The 14232-nt window shown below is 38.6% G+C and overlaps 1 protein-coding gene across 4 annotated transcripts in view; it reads right to left on the reverse strand.

Annotated features, from left to right (window-relative positions):
* The window catches only part of MTCL1 (microtubule crosslinking factor 1), a 279300-nt gene extending 274356 nt beyond the window's left edge, over positions 1 to 4944 (reverse strand). For all 4 annotated transcript variants that reach the window (XM_053714926.1, XM_053714925.1, XM_053714924.1 and 1 more), the window contains exon 1: positions 3832 to 4944. In XM_053714926.1, the coding sequence (XP_053570901.1) occupies positions 3832 to 4536 (705 nt within the window). In that variant the 5' untranslated portion in view covers positions 4537 to 4944. The remainder of the gene's footprint in view (positions 1 to 3831) is intronic.
* Between the last annotated feature and the right edge of the window lie 9288 nt (positions 4945 to 14232).

The raw sequence follows: 14232 nt of genomic DNA on the forward strand, positions 1-14232 counted from the left end.
TAGACATAAAGAATAAGATGCACAGATACTGATATAAAAATCCAGTATAAAACTGTTTAAAAACTTACTTAGAACCTCTCAGTTTAGCTCTGTTGAAAAGGTAGATGGAAAGCCCACTGCAAGTGGGAAATAAGACACTCCCGCCCCTCTTCTTTTGCATATGAAAAGACCCTTTACACAAACAGGAGCAAGCTGGAGTAGGTATCTGACAGTTTTAAAAATAAAGAAAAAATAAGCAAAACTATACATTTAAAAAAAAACTTTATGGGCTATATAAATAAACATGTATGCAAAGAAAAAGGAGTGTATAATGTCCCTTTAAGAAAGGGATTGCTCCCTTGAACTAAACTGCCTTAAACCTGTTGAACGGACCTATATAGACATAATGGGCTAGATTACAAGTGGATTTGCACTCCACTTGTAATACCAGTGCACGCAAATTGCACTGCCTGGAAGCATTGCGCTCATGAGTGCGCGCTTCCATAGGCTCCAATGGGAGCCTTGTTCTGATGCCGTCTGACACGGCAAAGAACCTAGCGCAACGCAGGGGCTAAGTCGTGCAGCGTTGGGCAGAAAATGTAAAATATATATGTATATGAATACACATATAAACGCATAAATATAAATGTATATAAGCATATACATACAGTATATATTAACAGTTTAAAATACATAGACCGCTATGTAAAGGCACATTTCAGTGCCGTTTTTTTCTAACACCCCACAGCCGCTCACTTTAAACCTTTATAACTGCTTTATGCAGTTTTTATAAAAGAACTATACACTTTATTTTGGGGACATCTTTTCCATGAAACAGAGAATTTGAGCGCAAGGTGCTACTGCGAGCTTGCGGTAGCATTAACCAGCCTCTTGTAATGGCTGGTTATTTACCGTGCACCAGTAAATGGCACGTTAAAATTTTGCTCCACTTGTAATCCAGCCCTATGTTTATACAGTTTCAGGTATTCATTAAAGACACTTGTTACGTTTACAGTTTTTATAGTGTTCATATATTTATGTACACTAAAGCAATACTTATTATTTATTTATCTTAAAATGACATGTTCTAGGTCATTATTTTTTGCATTACTGGTTCTGAACAACTATTTATTCAACCCCTGCCAGGGGGTTAAACACATATGCAAATTCCAAGTTGTAAGTTGCAAGCTTTGCAACTCCAGAGCAGGACTCAGTTGATCAGCCAATTAGAATGGAAGCAGAAGTCACATGACACAGCAAATCCCTGATCTGGAGTGGCAAAGCTTGCATCTAATACAAGGGACTTTACCTATGTGTTTAACCAAGTGTTAAACACATAGATATCTAGGGTCAATAAAGCAACATTTAAATGTTCTAATTATTAAAAGCATGTAGTTTTTGCATTAGAATTTATTTTTGAGTGTGTGACTCACTTTCACCCCCCCCCCACCCAGATCTATGATTTTTAGTATAGTAGAGATTGTTGCATGCATATCTATCTATCATCTACCTATCTATCTATCTATATTATAATCTATCTATAATCTATCTATCATTTATCAATTTATCTATCTATCTATCTATACATCTATCTATCTATCTATCTATCTATCTATCTATCTATCATCTCTATTTATCATATCTATCTATCAGTATATAATATTAATAAGTTGTTCACTCATGTTAAATAAAAACACTAGTTTTCATGAGCTGTATTCAGCTTCTACATACATAATTACTATTTTTTTTAAATCTGTTCATTTGAAAATGTTAATTAGATCACACCATATGAAACATCAACTTTTTTGTTTCCAATTTCCCAAACATAATGTGCAACTTTCTAATATTTTTTTTTTAAAAGTAATGACAAAAATATTCTTATCATGAAGGTATATTTACCAAAAAAAAAAATAGTTTGACCTTTAATGCTGCTGGATTATCTCACCCTCTAAAAAAATTGGAGCAATAGGTTAGAAAAAAACAAAAATAGGTAAAAAATAATCTTACATAAAGAGTTAAAAATTAAATGAATAGAGGGAGGAACTAATTTGTGTAGTGTTCATTTATTTATGTGATATCAAATAAATATGCAAATGAAAGGGATATGAAACCCAAACATTTACTTTTGTGATTCAGACAGCATACAATTGTTAAAACGTTTCCAATTTACTTAAAGGGACACTGAATCCAAATTTTTTCTTTCGTGATTCAGATAGAGCATGCAATTTTAAGCAACTTTCTAATTTACTCCTATTATCAAATTTTCTTCATTCACTTGGTATCTTTATTTGAAATGCAAGAATGTAAGTTTAGATGCCGGCCCATTTTTGGTGAACAACCTGGGTTGTTCTTGCTGATTGGTGAATAAATTCACCCACCAATAAACAAGTGCTGTCCAGAGTTATGAACAAAAAACCCCCAGCTATGATGCCTTCTTTTTCAAATAAAGATAGCAAGAGAACGAATAAAAATTGTTAATAGGAGTAAATTATAAAGTTGTTTAAAGTTGCATGCTGTATCTGAATCATAAAATAATAAAATTGGATTCAGTGTCCCTTTAATTTAATAAATTAGCTTTTTTCCTGTTGTATTCTTTGTTAAAGAGATACCTAGGTAAGTGTCTGGCGCAATACATGGCAAGAAACAGTGCTGCCATCTAGTGCTCTTGCAAATGGAAAACATTCTTGCAAAACTGCTGCAATATAGTGCCCCAGACACTTTGCACAATCCTGAGTTGTTTCTTTTTTTTTTGTGAAGATACCAAGAGAACAGAGAAAATTTTATAATAGAAGTAAATTAAAAAGTTGTTTCAAATTGCATGCTCTATCTGAATCCTAAAAGAAAAAAAAAGGGTCTGTGTCCCTTTAATGAACACTAAGAAATATTTGTCAAGGGTGCAAAGCCTGCTGGGTCAATTGGTAACTTGAGTCTACAAGGTGCAGTGATGGGCAACAAGTAACCCCCAATAGTTATCCTTTTCTATCACTCAGAGTACAATCCTGAACACTGGAGGTGGAGTATATAATGTATGTCCCATAGATTGCACGTGCTGGAACCATTCTCTCATATACAATTGTAGATTTAAACGGTTTTTGTAAGATTTACGCACATGGGTTAAAGGTAATGTGCAGCCACCCTGATGACTCATATATGACCTTTCAAGGGAAAAAGCTTTCTCACCAATTTGATAGACTATAATTGCTGCAAACATCTCTTTGGCAGCAGAGGTCCCCATCAATGTTTTGCTTCATAAAGTTTGGAACCACATGAATCATTATGTTATCCAATGAAATGGCAAAGAAAGATTTATGTGCTCTTTATACTGTTTGATTAAAAAAACATCTTCTACTTGTCACAACCAAAATAAATCTAGACAGTCTTGCCATTTTATTTACCCCACAGCAAACACCCTTAGAAGAATTCTCCCCTAGATGTTGGTTGTTATGTGAAAATAATTATTGCAATATCTCTTATAGTCTATGGAGCCGAGAGTTCCCTCACATATCAGTGAATCAGTAATATCAGGAGACAACTAAGACATTTGAGAGCTTTGTCTCCTTGTAAATTGTGAATAAAACACTGCAGTAAATTCACCGCTTAGTTACTGGGTTACTCTATAGAAATGGTTCCCTAAGGACTGGAGAGATGTGTGAACTTTAGTGAATAAGCTCCATAAAATAACACATAGCAAGGCCGGAGACAGTTCTTAGGCAAATTTAGCCCATACCTCAAATGATCATTATCAAACCCCCACTTCCAGGGATAAATGCACTAAACTTATGGATTTGTCATCTGGCAAGTGGGTAGCACTAGACCGGGTCTGTGTACCCACCTGCTGCTCTGCTAACTTACCTTGAGATAGTCATTCTCTGAGCGCAGCTCGTCCACCTCCCTGAGCAGGTCCTGGGTGAGGGCGCCCCCTGCTGGCCGGGGCTTGTCGCTGGGGGACGCAGCATTCTGCTTCTCTGCTGCTGCCGCTGCCTGCTCGCTGGACCCCGACTCGTTGTCGCTGCTGTGCGCAGGTAACGGGCGCTGCTCATCGGACAGAGGCTCGGAGGGGCAGTCGGAGAGGTCCGAGCTGCTGTCAGTATGGCTGACCCGGCTTAGGCTGCTGCACACACCTGGCCCTGGGGTCTCCAACCTCAGGAGCCTCCTGCGGGTGGGGGTTGGGTGAGGAGAGGATGCTGCGTGCAACAGCTGCTGCTGCTCTCGTTTAGCTCCTGCTTTGTAGTTCGGGTCCCCGGGTACTTGGGGCGGCCGTGATGCCCTCTTGTTGTTCAGGGAGGCTTTTGCACTGGTTGGCTTGGTCGGGCTGGGCTTGTCCTTGGCTGAGGGGGCACTGCGCCTGGATACCCGGCTCTGAGTGGCCAGGAGCCCCGGGGACTGGTGCCTAATGCTGCATGGGGATTTGGGGGGTAGCACTGATGGTTTGGCAGGCGGCCCCCTGGGGTGAGGGTCCCTCAGGAATGGTCTCGCCGGGGAAGGTGCACGGTTCAGCCGCTTCTTCTCAGCATGCAGGTTGTTCTGCAGCCTGGGCTCAGGGTTTAAAGTCTCCATCTGATGCTGCAGAAGGGGCAGGACCCCCACCAGCCTGCCGGCTACCCAGGCTGTGCCACAACAACAACAACACTACAGCATCCGAGCCAGGGGCCCCTGCACCTTCTCATCACTTCTCCTCCTGCCGATGCTGCTCACAGCCACTTACAATCATTGTAATGAATCCATAGAAAACACAACCCACTATAATATTCCTGATGTCCAGGTCAGTTCTGCTTCTTACAACTGCGCTGTTTATTTTTCCAATAAAAAAATCTTTCCTTGTCAGTCTTGTTTGCTTTTCTCTTGCCTGGATGTGATTTTCTCTTTATTAAACCGGTTCCCTTCAGTTTCTATCTGACATACTTCTTCACACTATTAGACATAACCATGTATCCTTCTTCCTGAGCAGCTGCCCTGCACCGGCTTCTCCCTGCCTGCCCCTGTGTATCAGATCCAGTATCCCCAGCAGAGTCTGTATCCCTCTCTCTCATGCATCAGCATCTAGCTCCTCCCCAGTGCTTATTGGCTTATTTAAGGAGGATTAGCAGTGAGCACAGATGCTTGTAAACTCAAGACTTTCAAAACCACTGGATAGGTGGCAACATATTTTATTATTATTTATCTGTAGAGTGCTAACAGGTGCACCATAATGTGAAACAATCTGTCAAATCAATAAAGGACATTAGATATATGAAAGAAGTTAACTGCACTCTGAAACAGAGCAATACATAGGCACTCTGAATATCATACAATTGTGTTAATTGGTTGTAAAAATGCTTCCCCTGCGAAGAGGGATGTGGGCACTTAGGCAACAACCCTGTGTGCCTACTGACAAAACTTTTACTGGTGCAGGGACTTTTCTTTCTCTAAAGAGACTCTGTAAATTAAAGGGATATGAAACTCAGCATTTTTCTTTCATGATTCAAATAGAGCATTCAACTTTTAACAATTTTCTAATTTACTTCTATTATCAATTGTTCTTTGTACTCATGGGGTAGGTTTATTAGGCAGTGGATGCAGCAATCTATCTCTGTAGTGTCCGGCCGCCTGAAACAGAAGTTAACAAGCAGTGGTCATCCTGATCAGATACGATCGGGATGATTGACAACCTCTGCTAGCAGCCGATTAGCCACAAATGTGCAGGGGGCGGCAGTGCACATCCATTTCACTAGAAATGCTTGTGCAATGTTAAATCCCGACAGTGTATGATGTCAGCATTTAGCGATGTCGGGCGGAGATGATACGCTACATCGAATCATAACCACCCGACAGTTGTTAAATCGGCCCCATAGTATCCTTTGATGAAAATCAGGGAAATATGTTTAGGGCCCATTTCTGGAGCACTATATGGCAGCAGTTTTGCAAGAATGTTACCCATTTGCAAGAGCTCTAGAAGATGACAGCACTGTTTCCTGCCATGTAGTGCTCCAGAGGCCTACCTAGGTATCTCTTCAATGCAGAATATCATGGGAACGAAGCACATTTGATAAAAGAAGTACATTAGAAACTTTTTTTTAAAAAGGTGTGCTCTGTCTAAATCACAAAAGAACATTTTTGGGTCTCATATCCCTTTAATCTAAAGTCATAAATGACCTTGTATGGATATTCACATGGGCAAAATAGTGTGAAGGGCTGGGGCACCTATTCCCACACCGACTAACGGGTCTGTTATGGTTTGTGTATTTGTGTATTTGTGTATTTGTGCATTTGTGCATTTGTGCATTTGTGCATTTGTGCATTTGTGCATTTGTGTATTTGTGTATCTGTGTATTTGTGTATTTGTGTATTTGTGTATTTGTGTATCTGTGTATTTGTGCATTTGTGTATTTGTGTATTTGTGTATTTGTGTATTTGTGTATTTGTGTATTTGTGTATTTGTGTACGTTTAACTAAATTAGTGTCATAAAATGTATCAAGTCATACTCTGGTTTGCAGTCTGTTCAGTTTGTTTCTATTAATTCAACTTGAAACAATGCATTGGTTTTGTCTTCCCTGCTGTAGACTGATTTACAGCTTTGTATGTATAAGAAGATTTTTACTTCTGCCTGTAAACAGTATTTGTACTATTCCACCTTAAAGATATGTAAGGGGGAGGTAATAAGAGAAGCAAGGGCTGGATTTGCAGTTCTACGGTGGTGCTTTAGACAGAGGGATGGATACTGGATGTTATACGGATACTGAATCTGTTACTACTCCTCTCCACCTTCTGTGCTTGTGCAAATCTGCAAACGCTGCTGTCTCTCACCAGCCTTGACATTTGCCAGCTTGGTGCACATGTGCGCCTGCGTGAGTGTGTCTCTAGGAGTCTGTGTTTATATGTGCTTATGTCTACTACTTGGTGCCAATGTGCTTATATAGGGACGTGTTAATGTGCATGTTTATATAGATATATAGCAAGTGCTTGAAGCTGGTGCACATTATCACCTACAATTTTGTTGTTAGTATTATTAATAAATAATATTTCTAATAATATAATAATAAATTATTGCTACTATTAATAACGATATTTTAATGTAACATTATATTCTACAGCACTACACATATGGCTGCAGGGCAAAAAAACAAGACAACTATATAGAGGCAGAAGGTTTATATATATATCTATAAATATAAAAAAAAATAAGGTTACTAATGACCTAATTATAACAAAATCAAAAGGCCACTTTTCTTTGTTAATCCTTCTCAATCTGTCTGCAGCCTTTGACACTTTTGATCACACTCTCTTGCTCCAAAGCCTACGACCCTTCGACATGTGCGATACAGCACTCTTGTGGTTCTCCTTCTATCTGTCTAACTGGAACACAGCACAAGGGTAAAGGATGCTCGAGCCAAAAAAAAAACCCAGCTGCAGTGTTCTTCCGTGTTGACACAATAGTGATGAAGGGGGAGTGTGAGTATCAGGTGCTCCAAGATCAACCCCTCCATAGGCTGGAAGGTGATGACATCACAAAGAGTCCCGGCACTCCGATTTCACCAAAAACAGCAAAGTAATAAAAGTCCAAAGTTTATTAATGCAAAAAGCTAAAAGCATAAATCCAACATGGGGGAAAATCATTGAATAAGAACAAGGAAAGAAGGAAAGAAAGTGGGCCATGGCCCCTCCGCATCAGACGCGTTTCATGCCTATAGGGCACTTGAACACTGATAATGCAGGGGTCCACTGTATTCCATATTTATAGCTCAATCCACCAATCAAAAATCTAGTTTATAATTGAAGAAAAATTTAACCCTTAACATATCCATAACTTGCCGTAAAGTCGACTAAACTAATTTCCAGAAATAAGGACAAATGTCTATTTTATGAATAAGTGTCAAATAACAGAATAGAAAAAAAGGGAAATATAAATTTATATAACATAATAAGTACAATATATATATATATATATATATATATATATATATTATTTTTTTTTAAATTTATCATAAAGGGTAAACTATAGCCTTTTTGTTTGATTAAGAGGCTTACATCCATTTTTTAATTTAATCCATATGGGATCCTTGTTTTAGATGAAAAAAACAAAAAGCTTCTTTTTCATCTAATTTAGTTTCCCTATTGCCCCCTCACATGCTCATCGGGATAAAATCAATCCCCTGAACATAAAGCAATGAACTATCTGAATTGTGCTGAGCATGAACGTGTTTGGCAATAGGGGTACTGGAGTCAGGATCTTCATTAAATCGGAAATGTTCCAAAAATCTATCTCTGAGGGCCCTATTGGTCCTACCTGTGTACTGTATGTTGCATCCCATACAGGTGAGCAAATACACTACATGAGTTGTGTTACAATTGATAAACTATCGAATCCCAAATGTTTTGTTGTTAGATGCTTTTGATTGAAACATGTTACCTTGAATAATGTGGTCACATGTTTTACACCGTGACCCACAACATTGGTAACAACCATTCCTTTTAAAGAACAAGATGTACTTATTTGTTTCGGTAGCATGGAGGGAGAAAGAGTATTTCTAATTGCGTGCATGGAATTTCACCTACCTAATTTTCGATATTATCCAAAAGGTCTTTGTCATAGCCCCTCTCCAGAAGTCTATATATAGTTTTTTTTAGCTTGTTTTTTGTAAATAGAGTGGGAACAATTCCTGAAAAATGTTCTTGTGCTCTCTTTGGGGCCCTTCATGGTCTAGTGGGGAAAGTATGGACTCTTCATGTAACCCGTAACCCCTAATTACATTGATATATTACACAGTGAATCATTTGCTCTAACTTAGTTTACCCCACCTGGGCCACTGAACCATTTTATGGGTGGGGAGAAATATTGATGTAGCCAGGGACATGGATGTACTATACACTACCATCTTATCTAAAGTAAACAAGTAGTAAAGTGGCCTTAGAGGGATTTTCCTTGGGCACATAAATTACTAATAAAACAATAAGTATATGAGGAATCCGGTAAGATGGATGCTGTTGAGCCACCTCATACAATTTACAGCACCTCTAACTGTTACCATCCATGGTACAGGCCCTTTAGCCTAAGTGATAATACTGCTCCATCCTCACAAATATATATGTTATTAAATTAGGAGAAGTTTTTAGGTAATTAATATTAGTGCAGAAATTGTTGATAAAGCACCAAACCTTATTTGAGGAGTGTCAGATTGTTTCTGGCTCATTTAAAATTGTATGGGGAATTTTCACTGTAATACACTTCATCCTAGTTGGGCTCAACAATAGCCCTATTCCACAAAGATTTGTACCGAACAAATATCACCACAATGGGGAATAGCTCCAAGAAAGCTAAATTCCTCACTAAACCCAACTCTACCAAGTCATCAAGCCACCCAGCAACACACCACTGAGCCCTGAAAAATGCCCCTAAAGTGCGAACCACCAGCCACATTCGTCCAAAACCCCATCCCCTCATTTGAGATCCGCGGTGCCTGGATTAGAGCCACCCCATCTATGTTACATGGAAAGCCGTACAAAGTGATGTGGCTGCTTAACACCCATCATAGCCAGCCGCCTGCAAAATATCCAACAGGGACTGCAAATCTCTCAACTTCACCTTAGAAACCTCCAAAAAAATAATTAATTACCCCAACTAGGCCTGAGACATTGTCTGTCAGCACACTGCATTCCATTATAAACAGAATCAATAGTTATCCCCAAAAACCTGATAATTGTAACAGGACCCTCAGATTTGTCCAATGTAATGGGAGCCACAAATTACCCCGCTATCCATAAAAAAGGTGTCCCTGTATACCTTGCAGGTAGGAGCCTTAGTTTGACCAACAAACAATGAATCATCCAAATAATGTACATCGATGAAGTGCCCAATACTTCACATACCACCCTCTCCAGGAAAGAGATGAAACTCTCAAATAAAGAGCAAGAAATCAAACACACCATTGGATAGGGATGAATCAACATAAAGGGCCCCATCAAAAAAACAAACAAACAATTGATGACAAAGGGTAGACAGGTAGCAAACGGAACCTCAATGTCAACTTGCGCTATCAAAGCCAAACAGCCAGCAGAACAAATTAGAGAAATTGCCTAATCAAAAGACGTGTATTTAACTAATGCTGACTAAACTGCTTGTCATATGACCACCAAGCCATCTCATCTTGTAATACGTCCTCCATGCTGCAATCTCATCCAAATAGCAGAAAAGAGAAGCACCCGGCTCCGGAAACGTCTCCGCCATTACACTGGCGTAAATCACAAAGACCTGAAACCAATTAATGAATGTTTTAGACAACTTACGATAATGCTTCTTTTGCTCCTCCTCCTTTGTCCCAGTTTCCTTTTTTGCGAGTGCTCCAAAGCCAATAAGGAAAAGAGCTTAATAAATTATCTCTTCCATATCTTCTTCCTAGTCTCCTTAGTTAAATGGAGCCCCAGAGGATGAATGGAACAGAGACAGGACTGTAGCATCGCCGTGTCAGCTACCCTAATTTCAGGACTACTGGCCACTTTTTCAGTACTTTTCTTCTAAGTGAAGAACATTGGAATGTAAAATCACATTATTAAATTATTAAAATTGATTAAAAATTATTTTTCAACTTTTAAGGTATTAGACCATGAGAGTAAAACTTAGCTTCCACTAAAGTCCTCAAAAATCCCAGCTGTAAAAATCAGTCTTTGCCCGGTCTCCACTCCTTGTTGTACTGTCATCCACCGTGGTGATATAAGCCAATTTCACAAGGTCCGTGACTCAGGTTTGCAGAGACATAGCACAGAACGCTGCAAAATCACAACCACACTGCTCTGTTTAACTCCCGTGACGATGCTCTGTTGGAGGGCACTGATCTCAATATGCAGCCGGTGTTCTGGAAGATCAGACACCTTCTTAGATTAGCCAACTACGTCACTTCCAGTGATGTTAAATCAGCTGTCTGACTGTGAATTCCCTCAGTGCGAATGCGCTTCATTAAGTCACTGCATCAAACATACATACGATGCAATGTAATTCCCCCCATCTTGACAAACTTTTTTGCCTCCACCTGGGGGTTTCAAGGGGGTCTGACCTCTGGTTAATTTTCTGAGCACTTGTAAAGGCTGGTTATTTATTGTGTGCCAGTAAACGGGGGAATTTGCCAATTTACAGGCGGGCGAAAAATTAGAGCTCCACTTGTAATCAAGCCGTTTATGTTTTGTCATTTGTGCCATGTTAAAGGACCAGTGAATACAGCAGATTTGCATAATCAATCAATGCATGATAATAAGACAATGCAACAGCACTTAGTCTGAACTTCAAATGAGATTTTTTTCAAAGTTATGTCCATTTCTACTCCCTCTGTATCATGTGGCAGCCATCAGCCAATGACAAATGTGTATATGTATATTCTGTAAATTTGTGCACATGCTCTGTAGGAGCTGGTGACTCAAAGAGTGTAAATATAAAAAGACACATTTTGTTAATGGAAGTACATTGAAAAGCTGTTTAATCCCTTAAGGTCGTTAAGGGGTTAAAATTGCATGCTCTATCTAAATCATGAAAATTTAATTTTGGCTTGAGTGTCCCTTTTAGACAGTTTGCTGGGAATAATGAGTTGGAAACATTATCAAAATGAGTTAAAGGGACTTGAAACCCATTTTTTTTCTTTCAAGATTTAGATACAGGGGGCGCTTCATGTGCATATAAGTAGTTAAACAACCAGTGGGAATATTAATAGCACAGGGCACTCACAATATGTTGCAGCACTCTGTTGTGCTGGTAGAGGCTGCTACATATTGCTCCAACACAGAGTGCTGCAACATATTGTGAGTATCCTGCACACTGGTTGTTTAACTACTTATATGCACATGAAGCACCCTTCGATTTATTCATCTAGGATCTCTATTATTCTTTTGTGAAGTAAGAGAGGAGCTGCATCTGGATTGTGCATTTCACCAAGGAATAAAAAGGAAAAAAGGATATAAGAACTTTGTTCATCCTATTTTACAAAGTGCATTTGATCCAGTACTTATCTTGTGACTCTGTGACCTGAGATAAGTTTATTCTGTTTGAGTATTTTGGTCACATTCTGTGACGTTCATCCCAAATTACAAATCTTATTTACATTATATATTCGCACGTTATGATATAGCGCCCCCTAGAGAGACTGAGTGCTCTTTTTGTTTATTAAATTTCTAATTTAGTTCTATTATCACTTTTGCTTCATTTTCTTGGTATCCTTTATTGAAGGAGCAACAATGACCTACTGGGAGCTAGCTGAACACATTGAAAATGCACAGTCTGCTAAAGAAATAACACACGGTTTGTATTGGGTAGTGAGAAAAGAAATTAAACTGATGTTCAAATACAGAAAACAATAGTTTAAACTAAGGTTGCCACCTTTTCTGGAAATAATATATGCCATGCTTATTAGCATACATTTGCATAAATAATTATACAGCATATTGAGAAACTAAAGCTTCTAGGACTGATTTTAAATGATCATTGGTATACAATTAGATTCTAACACACTTTCAAATGTACCAAGTAAACTAATGTGCTGTAATACTAAACCTTCAGGGGGTCGATCCGATAAAAATCGTCGCCCGCAAAAGTCGGCGACGCCAATATTTGCGCGGGTTTGGTATCACATATACGGCGTAACCTAGAAGTTACGCGCGTATATTTCTGCCGTCGCCCGTAGTTTTTTGGGCCATAGGCAGGTATACCAAACCAGCGCAGTTTGGTATCCAATATACAGCGTAAAGACTTACGTGGCGAAAATGGAGAAATCTTACTCCATTTTCACCTCGCCACAAAAAGCAGCCGTAAGAAGCCTTACGCTGACTATTGGAGCCCCGTAACTCTCTAAACTAGCTGCTAAATAAAACCTAACACCTAACGCATGCGCAATGTCTAACTGTCAACCGCGATCTGCTAAATAAAACCTAACACCTAACGCATGCGCAATGTCTATCTCCCTGTCAACCGCGATCCCCCGCCACAATCCCTAATAAAGTATTTAACCCCTAAACCGCCGCTCACGGACCCCACCGCCATCTACATAAACTAACCCCCTACTGTGAGCCCCTAAAACCGCCACCATCTAACTGATCTATCCCCTAATGTGAACCCCTTACACCGCCGCCATCTACCTTATCTATCCCCTAATCTGACCCCTTACACCGCCGCCACCTATATAAAACATATTAACCCCTAATCTAATCCCCCTATACCGCCGCCAGCTATATTAATATTATTAACCCCTAATCTAATCCCCCTAAAATAATTATCTCTATTACCAGCCCTTAAAAGGGCCTTTTGCGGGGCTTTGCCCCAAAGTAAACAGCTCTTTTGCCCGATAACCTGCCCTCCCCACACCGCCGCCACCTATATTAATAGTATTAACCCCTAATGTAAGCCCCTTACACCGCCGCCATCTATATTAAAATTATTAACCCCTAATTTAATCTACCTACCCCGCCGCCAGCTATATAATCTATATTAACCCTAATTATATTATAGTTAATATAGTTATTACATTATATATATTAACTATATTAACCCTAATTATATTAGGGTTAATATAGTTAATATAGTTACTATAGTATTTATATAAACTATATTAACTCTATCTAACCCTAACACCCCTAACTAAATTCTTATTAAATAAATCTAATTCATATTATAAACTAAAATATTCCTATTTAAATCTAAATACTTGCCTATAAAATAAACTCTAAGATAGCTACAATGTAATTAATAATTACATTGTAGCTATGTTAGGGTTTATACTTATTTTACAGGTAAATTGTTAATTATTTTAACTAGGTATAATAGCTATTAAATAGTTATTAACTATTTAATAGCTACCTAGTTAAAATAATTACCCAATTACCTGTAAAATAAATCCTAACCTAAGTTACAAATACACCTACACTATCAATAAATTAAATAAACTACAAATATCTATCTAAAAATACAATTAAATAAACTAAACTAAATTACAAAAACAAACAAACAAACACTAAATTACAAAAAATAAAAAAAGATTACAAGATTTTTAAGCTAATTACACCTATTCTAAGCCCCCTAATAAAATAATAAAGCCCCCCAAAATAAAAAAATTCCCTACCCTATTCTAAATTAAAAAAAGTTCAAAGCTCTTTTACCTTACCAGCCCTTAATAGGGCCATTAGCGGGGCATGCCCCAAAGAAAACTGCTCTTTTGCCTGAAAAAAACCCCAACATTACAACCCACCACCCACATACCCCTAATCTAACCCAAACCCCCCTTAAATAAACCTAACACTACCCC

Source organism: Bombina bombina, chromosome 5 (assembly GCF_027579735.1).
Source record: "Bombina bombina isolate aBomBom1 chromosome 5, aBomBom1.pri, whole genome shotgun sequence".
NCBI lineage: Eukaryota > Metazoa > Chordata > Amphibia > Anura > Bombinatoridae > Bombina > Bombina bombina.